This window comes from Anolis carolinensis, chromosome 2, assembly GCF_035594765.1.
Source record: "Anolis carolinensis isolate JA03-04 chromosome 2, rAnoCar3.1.pri, whole genome shotgun sequence".
NCBI classification, from domain to species: Eukaryota; Metazoa; Chordata; class Lepidosauria; order Squamata; family Dactyloidae; genus Anolis; species Anolis carolinensis.
This window is the reverse complement of record NC_085842.1, coordinates 242,160,517-242,179,844: the sequence shown is the minus strand read 5'-3', so window position 1 is coordinate 242,179,844 and position 19,328 is coordinate 242,160,517. Positions and strand designations below refer to the sequence as shown.

The window sequence follows — 19,328 nt, the reverse complement described above, 5'->3', positions numbered from 1 at the left end:
GAGCCAACCAGAGGCAGGCAGGGCAGGCGCCCGAGATTCACCGGCACGCATTCACTCTCTCACTCACTCACTCACTTTCCCATTCCCAGGCGCGCGCACGCGTATAAGAGAGCGCGGAGGAGCAGCAGCAGCAGCCCCCTCCCTTGCCAGCGTCTCGTGCCTCCTGCTCCTCCTCGCGAGCCGAGAGAGAAAGAGAGGCGCGTGCGTGCGCGAGAAAGAGACACACACAGAGAAAGAGAGCGGGTTGGCTGGCGCTGTGCACGCGCGCCTTCCTTCCTTCCATCCCCTTGATTTTTTTTTTTAATTTTATTTTCCCCCTTTCATCATCATCATCACACCTATAGCCAGCCTGCTTTTCCTGCTGGAGCTGCCGCCTGCTTTGCTTCCTTCCTTTTCTCTCCCATTGCATTGTTGCTTGGGCAAGAGAGAGCGAGAGAGAGAGAGAGAGAGAGGACACCCTCCTCCAGAGCCACCCCCTCCCCTTCCCTCTTGGCTGCCTGGGACTCGGGGCGCTGGGTCCGCAGCATGGGCTGCTGCTGGGGGCTCGCGCTGTTGCTGCTGCTGCTGCTGGCCGGGCTCCGGGGGCGAGGAGCGCGCGGTGAGTAACTGGGGCGCCCCTTTGCCTGGTCTCCCTTCCCTTCCCTTCCTTCCTTCCTTCCTTCCTTCCTTTCGCGTGGCGTGGAAAGCCCTGCAGATGGGGAGGGGAGGGGAGGGGCGGGAAGGGGGAGGCTAGCCTTGGCATTGGCCTCCCCGGGTCTCCTTTCCTCCTCCAAGGTATCCCAGGAGTGACAACAGGGGGAAGAGCAGTGGGGTGGATAGCACAATAGTAGTACTAGTCATGGCACTGTGAGCAATAATAACAGCAATAGTCGTGTCAACAGTCACAATAGCAGTAACAGCAGTGGGAATATCAATAGCAGAAGTAATAGCAATATCAACAATAGTAGTAATCACAACAGCCATACTTGTATCAATAGAGATAATAGCAATAATAGCAATGGGAATAGCAATAGGGGTAATAACAATATGAACAATAATGCTACTAACAACAACCACACTTGTATCAGTAGTGATAATAGCAATAACAGCAGTGGGAATATCAACAGCAGAAGTAATAGCAATATCAACAATAGTAGTAATCACAACAGCATACTTGTATCAATAGTGATAATAGCAATAACAGCAGTGGGAATAGCATTAGTAGAAATAGCAATAGTAATAACAGTAATAATTGTATCAGTAGTAGTGACAAGAATAATAGCAACAACAGTGGAAAGAGCAAGAGGAGCAATAGTAACAACAGCAACAACAATAATTTATCCATAGTAGTAGCAACAGTTATAACGGCAATAATAGCAGTGGGATAAAACAGCAGCAGTAATAGCAGTAGTAGCAATAATAGTAATAACAGTAATAATTGTGTCAATAGTAGTGACCAGTCATAGCAATAACAGCAGTGGGAAAAGCAAGAGTAACAACAGCAGCAACAATAATAATGTATCAATAGTACAGTAGAGTCTCACTTATCCAACATAAACAGGCCGGCAGAATGTTGGATAAGCAAATATGTTGGATAATAAGGAGGGATTAAGGAAAAGCCTATTAAACATCAAATTAGGTTATGATTTTACAAATTAAGCACCAAAACGTCATGTTATACAACAAATTTGAAAGTAAAAGTAGTTCAATATGCAGTAATGCTATGTAGTAATTACTGTGTTTACGAATTTAGCACCAAAATATCATGATGTATTGAAAACATTGACTACAAAAATGCGTTGGATAATCCAGAATGTTGGATAAGTGTTGAATAAGTGAGACTCTACTGTAATTACAGTTATAGCAGCAATAATAGCAGTGGGATAAAACAATAGTAATAGCAGTAGTAATAGTAATATGAACAATAATAGTAATAGCAACAGCTTGTATCAATAGTGATAATAGCAATAACAGCAGTGGGAATAGCAATTTGAGCAATAACAGTAATAACAGCAATAATTGTAGCAATAGTAGTGACAACAGTCATAATAGGAGTAACAACAGTTGGAAGTGTAACAGCAGTAGTAATAGCAATATGAACAATAATAGTAATAACAGCCAAACTTGTATCAGTAGTGATAATAGCAATAACAGCAGTGGGAATAGCAATAGTAGGAATGGCAATATGAGCAGTGGCAATAATAAGTTATAATTGTGTGAATAGTAGTGACAACAGTTATAATAGCAGCAACAGCAATGGTTATAACTTTACTAGCAATAGCAATATGAACAATAGTAGTAGTAACAGCAATAATCCTGTCATCAGTAGTAACAACCATTATAACAGCAGTGGGATGTAATAGTAATAGTATCAATACAGTAATAACAGTAATAATTGTAGCAATAGTAGTGACAACAGTAATGACAGCAGTAGGGATAGCAATATTGTAGTAGCAATCATTGTAATAACAACAACAATTCTGTCAGTAGTGACAATAGTCTTAATAGCAATAGCAGCAGTGCGAATAGCAATATGAGCAATAATAGCAATAACCACAATAATTATATCAATAGTAGTGACAATAGTCATAGCAATAATAGCAACGGGAATAGCAAGAGTACTATAGTAACAACAATAATAATTTATAAATAGTGGTAGCAATGGTTATAACAGCAATAACAGCAATGGGATAAAGCAATAGTAGTAGCAATTGCAGCAATTGAAGCAATAGTAGTGACAACAATTATAACAGCAATGGGAATAGCAGTAATAGCAATAATAGTTATAACTGATGCTTCCATCAATGGCAATAATAGTAATGAGAGTAAAAAATAGAATAGCAATAGAAATAACAATAGTAGCAATAGTGGGAAAGGCGGTGGCAGGAATAGCAATGGCAATAGCAATAACAGTTCTAGTAATAGGAACCATAGCAATAAAAATGATAACAGCAATATTAACAGCAATAATAGCAGCAGGAGGAATAAGAGTAATAGGAATAGTAGTAATAGTAGCAATGGCAATAATAGTTGAAATAGCAATAGTAATAGCAATATCAGTAGTAGTAATGACAATTATAGAAATAGTGCTAGTGATAATGATAGTAGAAATAACAAGACTTCCTTTTATTTCTCTGGACTATTGCTGTGTTGTTTTGTCTTAACTCTAAAGAATGTGGAATTGAAGCATCTTCTTGGGACTCCATTCTGGGAGGAAGGCAAAGTATAAATTAAATACATTGGGAGTGCCAAGAGAGGGGGAGTGACCTCCTTTTGTCTTCTCGGCTGCTCCTAGGATCACCCTGGGAGGGCTTCAGGTCCCAGTATATCAACTACTTCTACATTAGCGGTTCACAATCTGTGGGTCCCCATTTTTTTGGCCTACAACTCCCAGAAATCCCAGCCAGTTTACCAGCTGTTAAGATTTCTGGGAGTTGAAGGCCAAAACATCTGGGGACCCACAAGTTGAGAACCACTGTTCTACATGCTGCCAAGCAGAGGACAGGATAGGGTGTAATCCAAATATTGGTGGCTGCTACTGATAAGGGCATATGCTGGGTGATAACAGTACAGACATTGAAAGAAAGAAAAGGGACTGGCCCACAGGAAATCAGGCCTACATCTACACTGCTTCACTTAAGCTGCTATGGCTCGATGATGCTAAGGAATGGTGGCAGTTGTAGTTTTACAGAGTCTTCAGCCTTCTTTGCCAAAGAATTCTTGTACCTCACCAAACTACAAATCCCAGGATTCCACAGCATTGAGCCGTTTTTTTGTCAAAGTGGTGTCAAACTGCATGAATTTTACAGTGTAGACACAGCCCAAGTAGCTTGACTGGAAATAGTGATAGTCATGGTGCAACTTAGCTTTAGGATGATGCATATTGGTAGGTACTGTTTTGGTTAGGGTATGAATTTAAACTAGTGTATGAGTGTCTCTAGGAGAAAAATAAAAGAAAAACCCTTTGGACTGCAAATCTTTGATTAGATAAATCTGCCCCCCTGAAGCCACATTGTTTTTCTAAACATGCTTCTTTTCTTTGAAGTGTATGAGGTTGAAAAGATAAGAAAGGGAGAGGCGAAAAGTTCATAAGATGTTGAGTAACCAGTTCCTAGCATTGCAATTATTATTGGGGGATTCAGATCTGCCTAGCTCACCAAACTACAATTATCATGATTCTATAGCATTGAGCTATGGCAATTAAAGTGGTGTTAAAGGTAAAGGTTTTCCCCTGACATTAAGTCCAGTCATGTCCGACTATGGGGGTTGGTGCTCATCTCCATTTCTAAGCCGAAGAGCTGGCATTGTCGGTAGACACCTTCTACTCACATTTGCATATTTTCGAACTGCTAGGTTGGCAGAAGCTGGAGCTAACAGTGGGTGCTCACTCCGCTTCCCGGATTTGAAACTGCGACCTTTTGGCCGGCAAGTTCAGCAGCTCAGCGCTTTAACATGCTTTGCCACTAAAAGCGCAGTTTAACTGAATCATAGAATCATAGAATAGTAGAGTTGGAAGAGACCTCATGGGCCATCCAGTCCAACCCCCTGCCAAGAAGCAGGGGGTTGGACTGGTTTAACTGATGTTAAACTGCATTAATTCTATAGTATAGATGCAGGATTTGGCTTGCAAAATCTAATTAATTTCCCTAATGCATCCTGAGCAATAGAGGCACAAGCATTGCACGTAGGCTGGTGGTAGTTAGACATATCAGTCGTTTATGGGCCTGGCATAAGGTTTAATTTCCTTGGCCATTTGCCTCTGAAAGCAAGCTCTTTAAGAAGCAAACTTATTTGCCAAGGCCATCACTCCTTTTCTCTGCATGGCTGCTGTGAGAACATGTTCCATCGCTCTTATTTGGCCTCAAGTTTTCGGTGGTTTCAGATATAAGCTGGCAGAGGTGTTGTAAAATGTACTGGACTATCTTGGCTCTTCTCCTAAACATCCTTGGATCAGTACACAGAGCGAGCTACAATAGCGATGGCAGGTCTTGCTATGATAGCAGTGATGCTTTGAAGACACACAGCTCCACTAAGCTGAAGGCTCAAGTACTACTTTCATTTAGTAGGCTAGGATAAAACAATAAAGCATGACACTCTTAAAGAAAGGAATAGCCCTCAAAGGATGGGGCAGAAGTGGAGTTCTTGGGTTAATGTTGTTTTTATTAGGAAAAGCTGTGCCATAAGTCTTTCCGAAGTCTGAATTAGAGTCAGATGAGAAGGATGCCGAATAAAAGAGTTCCTTCATGTGTATATTTACCTGGTACAGCAGAGATTGCCCTAAACATTTTGGGTTCTTTGCACATATTGGGATATGAAAAATACCTAATAGCTCTCTTATAGGCATTGCTGGTCAGAAGAGGTACATAATTATCTAGCCCAGTGGTTCTCAACCTTTGGGTCCCCAGATGTTTTGGCCTTCAACTCCCAGAAATCCTAACACAGTGGTTCTCAATCTTCCTAATGCTGTGACCCTTTAATAGAATTCCTCATGCTATGGTGACCCCCAACCATACAATTATTTTCATAGCTACTTCATAACTGTAATTTCGCTACTGTTATGAATCATAATGTAAATATCGGATATACAGGACTTAATTTGGCACAAATACCCAGGACGCCAGCATTTGAAAACTGGTGGGGTTGGGGGGATTGATTTTGTCATTTGGGAGTCGTAGTTGATGGGATTTATAGTTCACCTACAATCAAAGAGCATTCTGAATTCCACCAATGATGGAATTGAACTAAACTTGGCACACACAACTCCCATGACCAACAGAAAATACTGGAAGGGTTTGGTGGGCACTGACCTTTAGATTTGGAGTTGTAGTTTACCTACATCTAGAGAGCACTGTGGATTTCAAACATTGATGGATCTGGACCAAACTTGGCACGAATACTCAATATGCCCAAATTTCAATGCTGGTGGAATTTGGGGAAAACAGACCTTGACATTTGGGAGTTGTAGTGTTTTCTAATGGTCTTTGGCGACCCCTCTAACACCCCCCCCCCCTGCTCGGGTCCCGACCCCCAGGTTGAGAAACACTGTCCTAACAGCTGGTAAACTGGCTGGGATTTCTGGGAGTTGTGTAGGCCAAAGCACCTGGGGACCCACAGGTCTAGCCCAAGAAACAGCACCCAAGTTTGCTCCTCAGAAATGGCAAAATGCATATTTGCCTCCACAAAACACAACATTTGTATTATCTTTTAACTGCATTATACTATTTCAATCCTTTCCATGTGGGTACTTAACTGTTTTGTACCCTTTGCACCGTCCAGTGTATTTTATTTCAATTCAAAATTGTGACCCACTTGGGTTCCCTATTAGGAGAAAGATGAGGGATAAGTTAAATAAATGTCTGGAACGGTTGCCGCCCAAGTGAGTGCCCTCTTTCTCTCCCTAGTCACCTTTAGCTTTTCCCTTCTTAAGTTTTCTTCCGCATTTCTCCCACTCCCTTGAGTCTGCCAGGTGATGCTGGGGAGACTTTTTCTTAATGTCTAGGCAGCTGAGATAGTTGAAGTGTTGTCCTATAGACACACAATAGCTTCACTTCTTAGGAACGCTTGCAAGCCAGTGTTAATTCACCTAGTTTGTTGTTATTTCAAAATTAGGATGGAGAAGAATATAGGGGGCATGTGTGCATGAGATAGGCTCCTCATAAGGTGAACTAATTTCTCATTTAACTGTAATCTGAGATGGGAAACCTATGACCCTTCAAGTGTTGTTGGAATCCCAGAAAGGGGATTATGAGAATTATGGGCCAGCAACATTTGGATGGCTGCCTGCACCTGCTTTCGCCACTGCAGTACATGCTTGAAAGCACGTTTGAGAGGTAAGAAGGTTTACAAAGTCATTGTAAACTAGTGAACTGGCTGTGTTATAGTTGATAAGAACATACGATTGTAAAGATAAAGGTGTATACCAGTATGTACAAGTTTGTTCCTTATTGGTAGATGGATGTTTGAATACATTGTGACAGAAATTAATAACAGCCAGGAATGTGGAGTAGCCTTTGGATGGATTCTTTTCCAGGAATCTTTGGACCTTCAACCTTGAATCTGCCAGAAGTCATTAAGGGAACTGTTTTGAAAAGATTTACTACATAAATCTGCATCTAGTCTTTGTTGGTGGCAGTTGAGAGAGTCCTTTATCTGAAATGCTTGGAACTGGAAATGTTTTGGATTTTGATTTTTTCCAGATTTTGGAACACCAGTACAGTAGAGTCTCGCTTACCCAACGTAAACAGGCCGGCAGAATATTGGATAAGCGAATATGTTGGATAATAAGGAGAGATTAAGGAAAAGCCTATTAAACATCAAATTAGGTTATGATTTTATAAATTAAGCACCAAAACATCATGTTATACAACAAATTTGACAGAAAAAGTAGTTCAACACGCAGTAATGCTATGTAGTAATTACTGTATTTACAAATTTAGCACCAAAATATCACGATGTATTGAAAACATTGACTACAAAAATGCGTTGGATAATCCAGAACGTTGGATAAGCGAGTGTTGGATTAGTGAGACTCTACTGTATTTGCTTATAAACATAAAATAAGATATTTTTGAGATGATTCCCAAGGCTAAACACAAAATTCTTTCTTTCCTATGCACCTTATGCACATAGCCTGAAGGTAATTTTAGACATTCTTTTAAATACTTCCAGGCATGGAACAAAGTTTGTGTGTCTTGAACCACTTGTCTCAGCCATCCCATCGACAATTTGGGAGAATATTAGATTTTGGTATTCCAAACGAGGGATAGTCAACATATAGAAATTCGAACTGTCATGGTTCGATTTAATGGGATCCTGGGAGTTGTAGTCTTACAAGGCTTTAGCCTTCTCTGCCAAAGAGTGCTGTTGCCTTACCCAACTACATCTTCCAGGATTCCATAGCTTTGACACATGGCAGTTAAAGTGCTGCCAAACTGCATTAATTTCTACAGTGTAGATCAGTGGTTCCCAACCTTTGAGCCCCAGGTATTTTGGACTTCAACTCCCAGAAATCCCAGCCAGTTTGCCACCTGTTAGGAAATATGGGAGCTGAAGTCCAAAAACCTGGAGTCCCAAAGGTTGGGAACAACCGGTGTAGATGCACCCTTAGTAGTTCGTGTACATTGAACCACTTGTCTCAGCCATCCCATGGGCAATTTGGGAGAATATTAGATTTAAATCAGTTGGCTTTCAGAGAGAGTATGCCTGCTAATCATGATAACTATAAATGTCTCCCAGTTTCAGAATCAGCCTGGCTCTCAAAATGTCTTGTTTGTGGCCTTCCTATGCAGACTACTCCAAGAACATAATGCTAGTGTAGACAGGCACTTGGTCTGATCCATAACAGACCCTGTGACATTTTCTTTTTTCTAAAATGTGGTGAGGATTTGAGCAACTACGATAGATGCTCCTTTGGCAAAGAAAAACAATATGTGGCAGAGTCTCCTCTATAAAACCTTGGAGGTTAGAATAATTCCAGTTAGGCATTGAGAGCTTTGAAATATTAGCAATGCCAAGGAAAAGCATTCCCACTGTGACATTTCAAGATAATGGTGCTGGCCCAAGATTAAACAGAAGTACTTAAAGGTCTTTCCATGATTGGTGTTGACTATTATCTAGTGATCTGGTGGCACAGACCTGAAGTTTAATAAAATGTGAACTAGAATTGCAGGTTTCTGGAGCTGTATTTTTATCTTTATGGAGGGGAAACTTGAATGCTTGAACATCCAAAGCCTAAGCAGGATTTCCTAAGATATCAATGACTCTGTACACTATAGAATTCATGCAATCTGACATCACTTTAACTTCCATCACTGAATGTTATGGAATCATAGGAGTTGTAGTTTGGTGAAGCAGTGGCACTTTTTGGCAGAGAAGGCTAAAGGCCTTGTAAAACTACAAGTCCCATGATTCCGTGGCATTGAGCCATGGCAATTTCATTGATGACGAACTGCAGTGATCCTCCAGTGTAGATGCATCCCATGTCTCTTCTTGGAAATACAGTGTGACAGCTATGATATCTAGCCAGAAACCTGTTCTTAGTGATTGGGAGAAGGTTAGAGCTCTTTCAGGGGCGGACTTGAAAAGCATTTTAGTGACTGCTAAAAATAAACAGTTAACCTTGAAGTGATAAAAGCAAACATCTAAATGATGCAACAAATTAGGGGAGTCTTGCATCATCCTGAGCTTCCTTGACCTTTTAAAATGCTCATATCCTGGTTCATTGTGTTTCTAGGTAGAGAAGACTGGCTACATGTGCTGCAAGAGAAGCATATTGTCTCCCTTCAGATCAGTTTAGCAAGGAAGACGGGAGTGAATACTTTTGGGGTGGAGCATAATTGCTCATTTCCTGGGAGCAACAGGTCTCTTCTCAGAAAATGGCACAAGCTTGCTCTCAGTTCCCTTGTGCTGGGGAATTGGCAAATGTGGCATGGCTTGGGCAGTTTCCTGTTTTGTCCCCCTCCAGTTGCCACACAGACTGCACATAAGTGCCCAAAAATGTGGTGGGTGGTTAGGGAGGAACAAATAACAAAATAAGCCAAAATTGGCTAGAAATCCATGTGTGTGTTTCAAAAATTGGTATTTTTTAATGAGGAAAATTCTGTGTTCATGACCGCGCTCCCCTTTCCATCCTGTTTAAATTGCTTCCAAGGTTACATATACACTGTAGAATTAATGCAGTTTAACACTACTTTAACTGCCATAGCTAAAGGCCCAGACTGTGACGCAGGCTGGAGAGCAAGCCAGCTGCAACCAGTTGCAGTGAATCACTCTGACCAGGAGGTCATGAGTTCGAGGCCCGCTTGGAGCCTGTGTTTGTCTTGTCTTTGTTCTATGTTAAAAGGCATTGAATGTTTGCCTATTTGTGTAATGTGATCCGCCCTGAGTCCCCTTCAGGGTGAGAAGGGCGGAATATAAATGCTGTAAATAAATAAATAAATAGTTGAATCCTGTTGAGTCATGGGAGTTGTAGTTTCACAAGGTCTTCAGCATTTTTTCCCAAAGTGTTCTGGTATCTCACCAAAGTGCAGTTCTCTTGACTCCATATCATTGAGTCAGTAAAAGTCACTGAAAGTAAAAGTGATGCTAAACTAAACTGATTATTTTCTAGAGACAACTTATCTCTTTTGTCTAAACCTGGAAGGAACACAGCTGCCAAACATCATGCTTTGCAAGGATGATAAGAGTTATAGTTAAACTCACTTGGGAAGTTCAAAAGAATCTTATGGTATGTTTGATCACCCTAAAGCGGGCATGGGCAAACTGAGGCGTAGGGGCTGGATGCGGCCCCCTGGGCACCTACCTCAGACCCTCCTCATCTTCCCTGTCCTCTTGGCTTAGGGTGCCCGCCACATCCCTATTCAGAAAGGATGGGGGAGGAAGGCATGCAAAAGCTGAGAGCCTTCTGGAGCACTCTCAGCCATTGCATGTCTTGCCCTCCTCCCGGCATAAGGATGGTGCAAGCGACCCTGTAGTTATGCCGGGAGGACGGCTCAAGGAAGGCATGCAGTGGTTGAGAGCCTTCCGGAGTGCTCTCGGACATTGCCTGTCTCGCCCTCCTCCCGACATAATGCTCAGAGGACAGCCCGAAGATTGAGGGAGGAGTATTGGGGAGGAGGATTGAGGCAATTGCCAAATGTCTCGTGTTCCTCCCGGCATAAGGATGGGGTGAGCATCCCTGTCCTTATGCAAGGAGGACAACCTGAGGATGATTCGGGCACTACTACACCCCCTCCTGGTCCCCCCCCCTCTTCCAGGCCCTCTCCCTCCCGGGCCTGTCCCACCTAGCATGTGCCCAGCCGCCCTCCCTTCCGGCCCTCCTGGCCGGCCCCACAATGCAGCCCCAAGACAAAAAAGGTTGTCCACGCCTATCCTAAAGTATACTTAAAGTACATCTACGCTGTAGAATTAATGCAGTTTGATGCCACTTTAACTTGCATGGCTCAATGCTACCATGGGAGTTGCAGTTTTCTTAGGCCCAGCACACTGGCAGAGAAGGCTAAAGATTTTATAAAATTGCAATACCCAAGACTCCATAGCATTGAGCTTTAGCAGCTAAAAATAGTGTCAAACTATTTTGATTCTACAGTATAGATGCACCGCCAGCCTACTGAAGCTTATCCCACAGACTTTTCTCTCAGTATCAAAGGTAATACAATATCCCTTTATTTGCCTATACAGGCTAACATAGCTATATATTTGAGTACAATTATACATTATTCAGCCATCTCTATGTCATAGCTGACTATGTAAGAGACGAGCAAAATGAATGTAATCTTCACATATGAACCCCCTGACTGTTCATTGTGAACTTATGTGATTAGTTGACAAGAGTTACTGGTTGGAGCATGTCCTTTGGGTGCAGAAAGTCTCCAGTTCAACATTGGCCATCTGCAAATTGGGTTGAGAAAGGCTGGAAGTTTGGAGACTAGGTCATGTTGGTGTCAAACTGTTTAATACTAAAAACTACAATTTTCCTTTGTTAGGTCAGCTCAGCTTTTTGCACTATAACATGTGATTTTCCTGTGCATCTGCAAAACCTTAATTTCCATTAGCATTCAAAAAATAAGGAAGAATTCTGCAGAAGATAATGATCCTACAAACTAGGATGGGGAGCAGCTATGTCTTGATAGATGGGCCAGTTTCTGGGTGATTTCCAGTAGGGTAGCAGCGTTTTTTGATTCCCAGCCATTTATACCAATAAGAGCAACAAAGTGATTTTTTTCCATACCTAGTTAAACTTTTGAAGTGCAGCCAGTTAGGGGCAACTGGGAATAGGCTTATTGATAGACTAAGAAGTCCATACAGTTGTAATATCCAAGCCAAATTTTGGTCTCTTTGGAAGAAAAAGAAATAATTGCATACAAAACTACATTCTGTAGGCTAATAGAAAGAGATCATTCCCTTTCTCCACAATTTTCCCTGGGTCTTGCATCCTAGAAATGATGATGTAGATTAGTCTTGTGCATTCGGGGTAAACCTTAATCCATTTTGTGTCTTGGCTTTTGGTGGGGGGCCCGAAATTGGGAGGGCAGATATTTGTTTTCGTGTTTTTAGTGCCGAAAAATCTGTTTTCTTTTGGCCCATTATTGGGGGTGGGGCTTCCCACCAAGCGTGCACTTTTGAATGGGGTTTTCCTCACCATCTGGGGAGTCGAAGGGCTCCCTGGCTGGAGCTGAAGACCCATCGCATTCTTGCTCCGTAACCCAAAGACCCTGCACCTGACTGCCGAGTAAGGAGCGTTCCTTACTCACCGTTCAGCTGCATGCCCTTGCAGGTCTGGGCCTGCAAGGCCCTGCACTCTACCACCGAGTAAGGAGTGCTCCTTACTCGGTGATGGGGTGTAGGGCCTTGCAGGCCTGGGCGCTTTGGACCTACACACGCAGCAATCGATCTGAAAAGCAGGCTTGGGGCCAGTATCAACTCCTGCCTGCCTTTGGAATCGAGTTTATTTTAGTCCCAGGGGGCCTTCCTGTTCCGTGCCATCTGAATGGACGGTACAAAACGGAAGCACGAATCAGACGGATGATATAAATTCCGGGCCCATGTGTAATGTAGATAAGATGATTGGGGTTCTTTGAGTTTCAGTTCTTTGTCTCTCCAAGTCAGCATCCCAAGAAATGTCTGTTCTTTGTTTCTCTCTCCTCTTCTTTGTTTTCCTTTTTATAATTTAGAATTCTCCAATTCTAATGTTGTCTCCTCTCCAGCATCCATGTAATAGAACTCTCTTGCTGTCATCTTGACGAACATTTGCTCTGGTGGAATCATGCATAAAAGCTTGGATACTGTTTTATGACACTGTAATAAAGCAAGAGAACCGCTTCTGGATTTATGCATGGGATACCTTCACCTGCAACTGGCTTTGTCTCTTAGAGCATTGCTAAAAATGGCACGCCAAATATTAACCAGAAGTCATACAAATAACCATTGAGCTGATCCTCTTTATGTCAAGATTGTTATCCTGGTGGGCCTTACATACCCCAACACACTAACTTTCATTGGCTTGTATTCTTGAGCAACCTTGGTTTTGTTAATATCTTCTTACCAACCTCAGGCAAGGTAGTGAATAAATCCAAACTACTTACTGTTTCCAGAAGAGTGAAATCACTTTAGTCCCTTGACCGCTGAAGTTACTAAGGGATTGCAGTGTCAGCCCTGATATTAGATACTGTCATGCCATCAGACCTGTTATATTACCTCAGATCTACAGCATCTAACTGTAGCCTATTTCTCATTTCAAGGTACAAGGGTAACGTGTGATGAAAATCAATTCCAGTGTCACAATGGCCGATGCATAACTCTGGTATGGAGGTGTGATGGAGATGAAGACTGCTCTGATGGCAGTGATGAACTAAATTGCGGTAAGGTCCTGCCTGGGTGCTGAAGCTTAGTGTAGTCAAGTAGCTCAGTAAATGTTTCACCATGCCTCTGTCATGCTCTGTCTGAACCTATCTAGTTGACAGCAAGACATGGAGGGAAAAATTATTGCAAAAATGGATTTCTGTTTTTACAAGCTTATCAAAGCATCCATCCCTATAAAGAGAGTATGAGAAGAGTATTCATAATCAGTGTTCTTAGGCATCGGGCCACTGGTTTCATGAAAGGCCACCTACGGAGTTCCTGGTGTTCAAGACCAATAGTCAGAGTTATGCTTCATTTGTTGTGCTAGATTAACAAGAGCTATGATCAAAGGACAATAAATCACAATGTGCTAAAGAAAAGGGAAGTAACTTGTAGATTGGATTATCTTTTGGTAGGTTTATAAATGTATTGTATGTCTACATACATACAGCATACAATGTGTTGTTGGTGAAATGCATTCATGCCTTAGCATTGTTTGGACGACAGTGCCAAGGTCCGCCGTAGCGCTAGCTCAGGCATGGGCAAATTTTGGCCCTCCAGGTGTTTTGGACTTCAACTCCCTACTGGCTGTTAGGAATTGTGGGAGCTGAAGTCCAGAACATCTGGAGGGCCAAAGTTTGCCCATGCCTGCTGTAGTTCCTTGTCCAAAGAATGGAATGAGGAGATTCAACCTTGCAAATCTCACATTTTTTCCTTTCTTTGCAACCAATGTTCCTTCTGCCCTGCCAACATGAACTCCATTTGGTGTTGAATGAGGAAATTTCTCCCATAGTAATAGTACTTTTCAATTAAAACCATAGGTAGGAAACAGCTTCTCTTTGTGAAGCCTTAGAATGGACTGAGATGGTATCTCCAAGTAGGGTTGTGCAACTTGGAGATAGTCCAAGTCCAGAACTGATTTCCTCTCCTTGAGTCCTTTGAGGAATATATGGACTGCCAAAATCCAAAAAATAGAACACTGTGGAAGTTTTGAAAAATAGGTATTGGTATTAAATAGTGCAGAGGAGCTTCAACCTATATAAAAGATGAGCTGCTGTAGTATAGGCAGTTCTTTTTTTGGAGGAGTCAGATGCTGGAAATGAAGCCTGGAAGGGGCTGCATGTGGTCCCATGATGCACTTTGCCTATCCTTGTCCTAAAGTAAAAGGGTTTCTAAAAAATATGGCCAACTTATAGTGTGACTGCACCCCTACTCAATCTGAAGGTTGATGCTATTTTTGTATGTATGTATGTATGTATTTATTTATGATATTTCTATCCCGTCTTTCTCTACCCCGAAGGGGACTCAAGGTGGCTTTACATAGAAGGCAGCTATTTGATGCCTTAACAACAATACAACATTAAGACATATAAAATCATATAATACAAGTAAAACTATTAAAAACATTTAAAATAACTGGCTCTCGGGCCTAACATTCCTATCAAATTCCCTACCTGTCATTTCTTTCATATTTGTTTGTGTTCTGTGTTCAGAAAAAAAAGTGATTTAAAAGGAAATGGTATGCACTGTTAAGCATCTGCTTTGAATGCTTCAATTGGAGAACTCTGAAAAGAATGTTATGATGCAAACTACTTAACTGGATATGTGGTAAGTCAACTAAACACATGGTTCTACTTGCACATAGGATATCTCTTTATTCTTGACTGTTTCCCTGCAGTGAAAAAGACCTGTTCTCCATCAGACTTTGTATGCCAGAACGGACAGTGTATACCCAGCAGATGGCATTGTGATGGGGATACTGACTGTGAAGATGGCTCAGATGAACACTCTGAACTATGCTGTGAGTGAGCTTGCCTGCTGTGCTTCAATACAGCCATAGGCTTTTTCAGGCTTTAGAACTGGAACTAACTCAAATACCATTGTACTCTGCATGTCATGATGCAAGCTGTATGCTGTTCCAAACAGAATGTTAAAAACCTGTACTATATGCATTACACCAGCAATTGGGTTAGGGATAGAGCTGAAAGAGACCCTGAGGGCCAGCCAGTCCATTTCCCTGACACAATAAATCATCTCAACATATAGCCATCCAGTCTCAATTTACAAACCTCAAAGAAGGAGAATCTACTACACTCTAAAGCAGCATATTGCACCTTATACAACTGTTGCCACTAGGAAGTTCTTCCTAATATTAAGGTGAAATCTCTTTTTCTGACTTTACTGCTCTGTGTCCTAGTCTCTAGGGCAGCAGAAAACAAGTCTGATCAATCTTCAATATTATGCCTTCAATTCTCCCACATATTTTAGACCATGTCTTCTCTGTGGAAGACATATCGGTGTATTAAGTCTTAAACTTCATAAGCAAAACAAAGTTGTAACTAAAGGATTGGGCTGTATAGGTTGAAAATGCAGATCCAGTGGTGCTTGCTTAAGTGGCAGTGGTGGGCACTGCTTTTTGTGCTGCTTCAGTTAATGCAACAACTGTCCCTTTCTGTGAAAGCAGGTGGAATAACCTGTACCTTAAGCTGCCTTGTATGTAGCTTACAGCAGAAGTCTATGTAGAGCTTTTTCTTGAAAAATATTTGGAAACTACAGGTCATGTAAAATACAGCAGACTAAACCCATCTGAAGTGTTTGTTCTTCCCTTAAAAGTCTTATGACCATAGTACAAGAGCATTATATAGTGGTACGTACTGCCTTCAGTGTTAATGGACAGTGAATCTGCTTTTGGTTTCATGAGAAATCTATATTGATGGTGTGATTCAAATTTCAGATACCTTCTATAATATTGAGGCAAAAACCGGGGGCAGAGTTACTGCTCCAACAAGATAGAAACCATCAGCTACCACTGGTTCCATATGTCACTGCCCAAAGCTTATGTTCCTCGTTTGTTACATCCCCATCTCCTAAGTAGATCAAAACTTTAGATAGTTATATCTGTGTAGTAATGTCCTAGAGCAGTGGGTTCTCAACCTATGGCTCCACAGGTGTTTTGGCCTACAACTCCCAGAAATCTCAGCCAGTTTACCAGCTGTTAGGATTTCTGGGAGTTGAAGGCCAAAACATCTGGGGACCCACAGGTTGAGAACCACTGTCCTAGAGCTTCCTTCCTAAGAAGGCTATATTGTATTAGGTAGCTTATAAAGCCATAGAGTTCTGTTAAGGTTTTACTACTTGACCTTTAGACAGTTTTTTATTGTCTTTTTTACCTATGTCATCAATTTTGTTAACTGTTTGTTTGAATCATTAAATTTTCTTATCTTTATGACTTTGTTGTGTGTTGATTCAAGTAGTAAAGGAATAGATGGATGATTCAGAAATAGATCAGAACAATGAAATATAAATATTTAGTAATCTGGCATAACCCACTGCTTCATCCTAAAGGGCATTTGGTTCTAGAGTCTGAATGATTTGCTCAAGTGAACTTTTGAGTTGACTTAAATATGTAAACATGGCCACAAATGTCAAACAAACAATGCAGCAAATCCATGTAAGATTAAGTTAAGAAATTGTCTCCCTCCAGTGAACTCTCATCAAAGCCTCCCTGAACAAAGTCTCAAATAATGCATGAAAACTGGGGGGGGGGGGGGGAGGGGGGAATAATGGGTAGTTAATTTTCAGATACAGAATAGCAGAAAACACTGAGCAAAGTGTAATCAAGCTTTACTTTTATGTATAGCTACACAAAGCCCCAAGCTATACTATCTGAACTGGCTTGAATAGAAAGCTTAAGTCCCCAGATACAGATCTTGAATCAGTTTCCAAGTAACCTTTTGATCACTTCTCAATAGATACAAGAAAGTGTTTATTGGGTGAAATCAGCTGTGGTCCTCGATCAAGTCGATGTATCCCAGTGTCCTGGAGATGTGATGGTGAAAATGACTGTGGTGATGGTACAGATGAAGATGACTGTGGTAAGCTGGAGTCCTTTAGGGTGGAAGGAATGCCTTACTCTGGTGTTCTACTTCTAAACCAGTTCTAAATATGCAGAATGTTGGTGCTCTCTACTCCAGAATGTTATTTTCTACAGGGGCAACAAATAGCCCAAAAGGGAGTAATTGGCAAAGGATTGGACTAGATAGCCAATGTGGTCGGTTCCAACTGTATTCTATGATTCTCATGCTAGAACTCTTATTCCAATTCTTCCTCCTCGTGTGTTTTCTGTACATGAATTATAACACCTGAGTAGGGTTCCAGACTGCACAAGATCAAATACCCAACATTTGAATTGGGCAGAATCTAGCCACACTAATGCACACTGTATATTGGACTTAAAATACTACTGTAGTTGACAGTTTCTCATTCGTTTGAACTGCATTTCTACAGGCTACAGCTTCTTGAATTAAATAAGACTTGTTAAATTCCTCATTTGCGTTCCTGTGAATGCTGTGAGAAGTTTGTTAGGTACACCATCCAAACACATGGCTAGCACCATATACTTTCCAATGAACATTGAGGTTTAGAAATGTAGCATATGTCAGCTTTCCCCAATGAGCAACAATTCCAATCATTCCCAGATGTGAGGTGTCATCCAGCAAATTTGGCGAGCATCCATTGAGGAAGGTTTGTCTGGAGCATTAGTATAGTAAGGAAATTACATTCCATTTTATCCACATTGCCATTCCAGAATATCAATACAGTAGAGTCTCACTTACCCAACATAAACGAGCCGGCAGAACGTTGGATAAGCCAATATGTTGGATAATAAGGAGGCATTAAGGAAAAGCCTATTAAACATCAAATTAGGTTATGATTTTACAAATGAAGCACCAAAACATCATGTTAGACAACAAATTTGGCAGAAAAAGTAGTTCAATACGCAGTAATGCTATGTAGTAATTACTGTATTTATGAATTTAGCACCAAAATATCACGATATATTGAAAACATTGACTACAAAAATGCATTGGATAATCCAGAACGTTGGATAAGCGAGTGTTGGATAAATGAGACTCTACTGTAGTTGTTTCTTGTGAAGGAACTGTAAGCCTGCAGTGAAATGATCTAAACGAGGAGCTTCCTTACCTTAGGCAGCATTTTCCCCCATATCTTTCAGTTAGAATCATAACTAATCACCAGTTACTTAATTTTAAAAATGCTGGCTCTTTCAAGAATACAGTTGCTGCAGTGCCAAATCCTGAATTAATTTCGGCCCTAGTTTATGTGGCAGTTCAGTAATCTAGCAAGCCATAGTTAGTGCAGTGTTCAAAGGTGAAGATCAATGCAATATATTACTGTGTCCTTGGTGATGAAACAAACCTGATTAGTATAGTATTGCAAACCTCTGTTCTTGCTTTTCAGCAACTTCCAAAGCAGTAGTGCTTGGTAATCTAATTGCTCTGTCTCTTCCCTTAGCCAACATAACTTGTAGCCCTGAAGAATTCACGTGTGCCAACGGGAGGTGCATCTCAAAAGATTTTGCCTGCAATGGGCAAGAAGACTGCAGTGATGGTAGCGATGAGGCAGGCTGTGCAGCACCTACTTGTAAAGTAGGGGAGTTCCAGTGTAAAAGTGAAAGTGACAGCTGTATTCCAGTTAACTGGGTGTGTGATAGTGAACCCGACTGTACCGACTGGTCAGATGAATCTCCAGAGCAGTGTGGCCGCCAGCCTGTCCTGACCGTGAAGTGTGGAGAAAGTGAAATGCTGTGTGATTCTGGGGATGAGTGTTTTCACAAGAAATGGCGTTGTGATGGAGACACAGACTGCAAAGACGGAAGCGATGAGATCAATTGCCGTAAGTTACAGTGACCATATGTTGCCTTCGAAAGGTTAATGGTTGCTCATCGTCCACCAGTAGGCTTAGTTCTTCCATCTTCTCTCCGTCTTCCCAGCTTCTCGGACATGTAGGCCTGATCAGTTCAAATGCGAGGATGGCAACTGTATTCATGGGACCAGGCAGTGCAATGGTGTGAGGGACTGCATTGATGGCTCTGATGAAGTCAACTGTCAAACAGGTAATGGAATGGAGTTATATACCAATGAAGATTTTGGCTTATGATATGATATTTTAGAGGCCATATTCCATGTCATTTCTAGAGAAATGATGTA

General features: G+C 41.5%; 1 protein-coding gene across 2 annotated transcripts in view; it reads left to right on the top strand.

Annotated features, from left to right (window-relative positions):
* The first annotated feature begins 2 nt into the window (after nucleotides 1-2).
* The window catches only part of vldlr (very low density lipoprotein receptor), a 30,775-nt gene continuing 11,449 nt past the window's right edge, over nucleotides 3-19,328 (top strand). For both annotated transcript variants that reach the window (XM_003216555.4, XM_008103326.3), the window contains exons 1-6: nucleotides 3-598; nucleotides 13,218-13,337; nucleotides 14,996-15,118; nucleotides 17,070-17,192; nucleotides 18,634-19,014; nucleotides 19,112-19,234. In XM_003216555.4, the coding sequence (XP_003216603.1) occupies nucleotides 526-598; nucleotides 13,218-13,337; nucleotides 14,996-15,118; nucleotides 17,070-17,192; nucleotides 18,634-19,014; nucleotides 19,112-19,234 (943 nt within the window). In that variant the 5' untranslated portion in view covers nucleotides 3-525. The remainder of the gene's footprint in view (nucleotides 599-13,217; nucleotides 13,338-14,995; nucleotides 15,119-17,069; nucleotides 17,193-18,633; nucleotides 19,015-19,111; nucleotides 19,235-19,328) is intronic.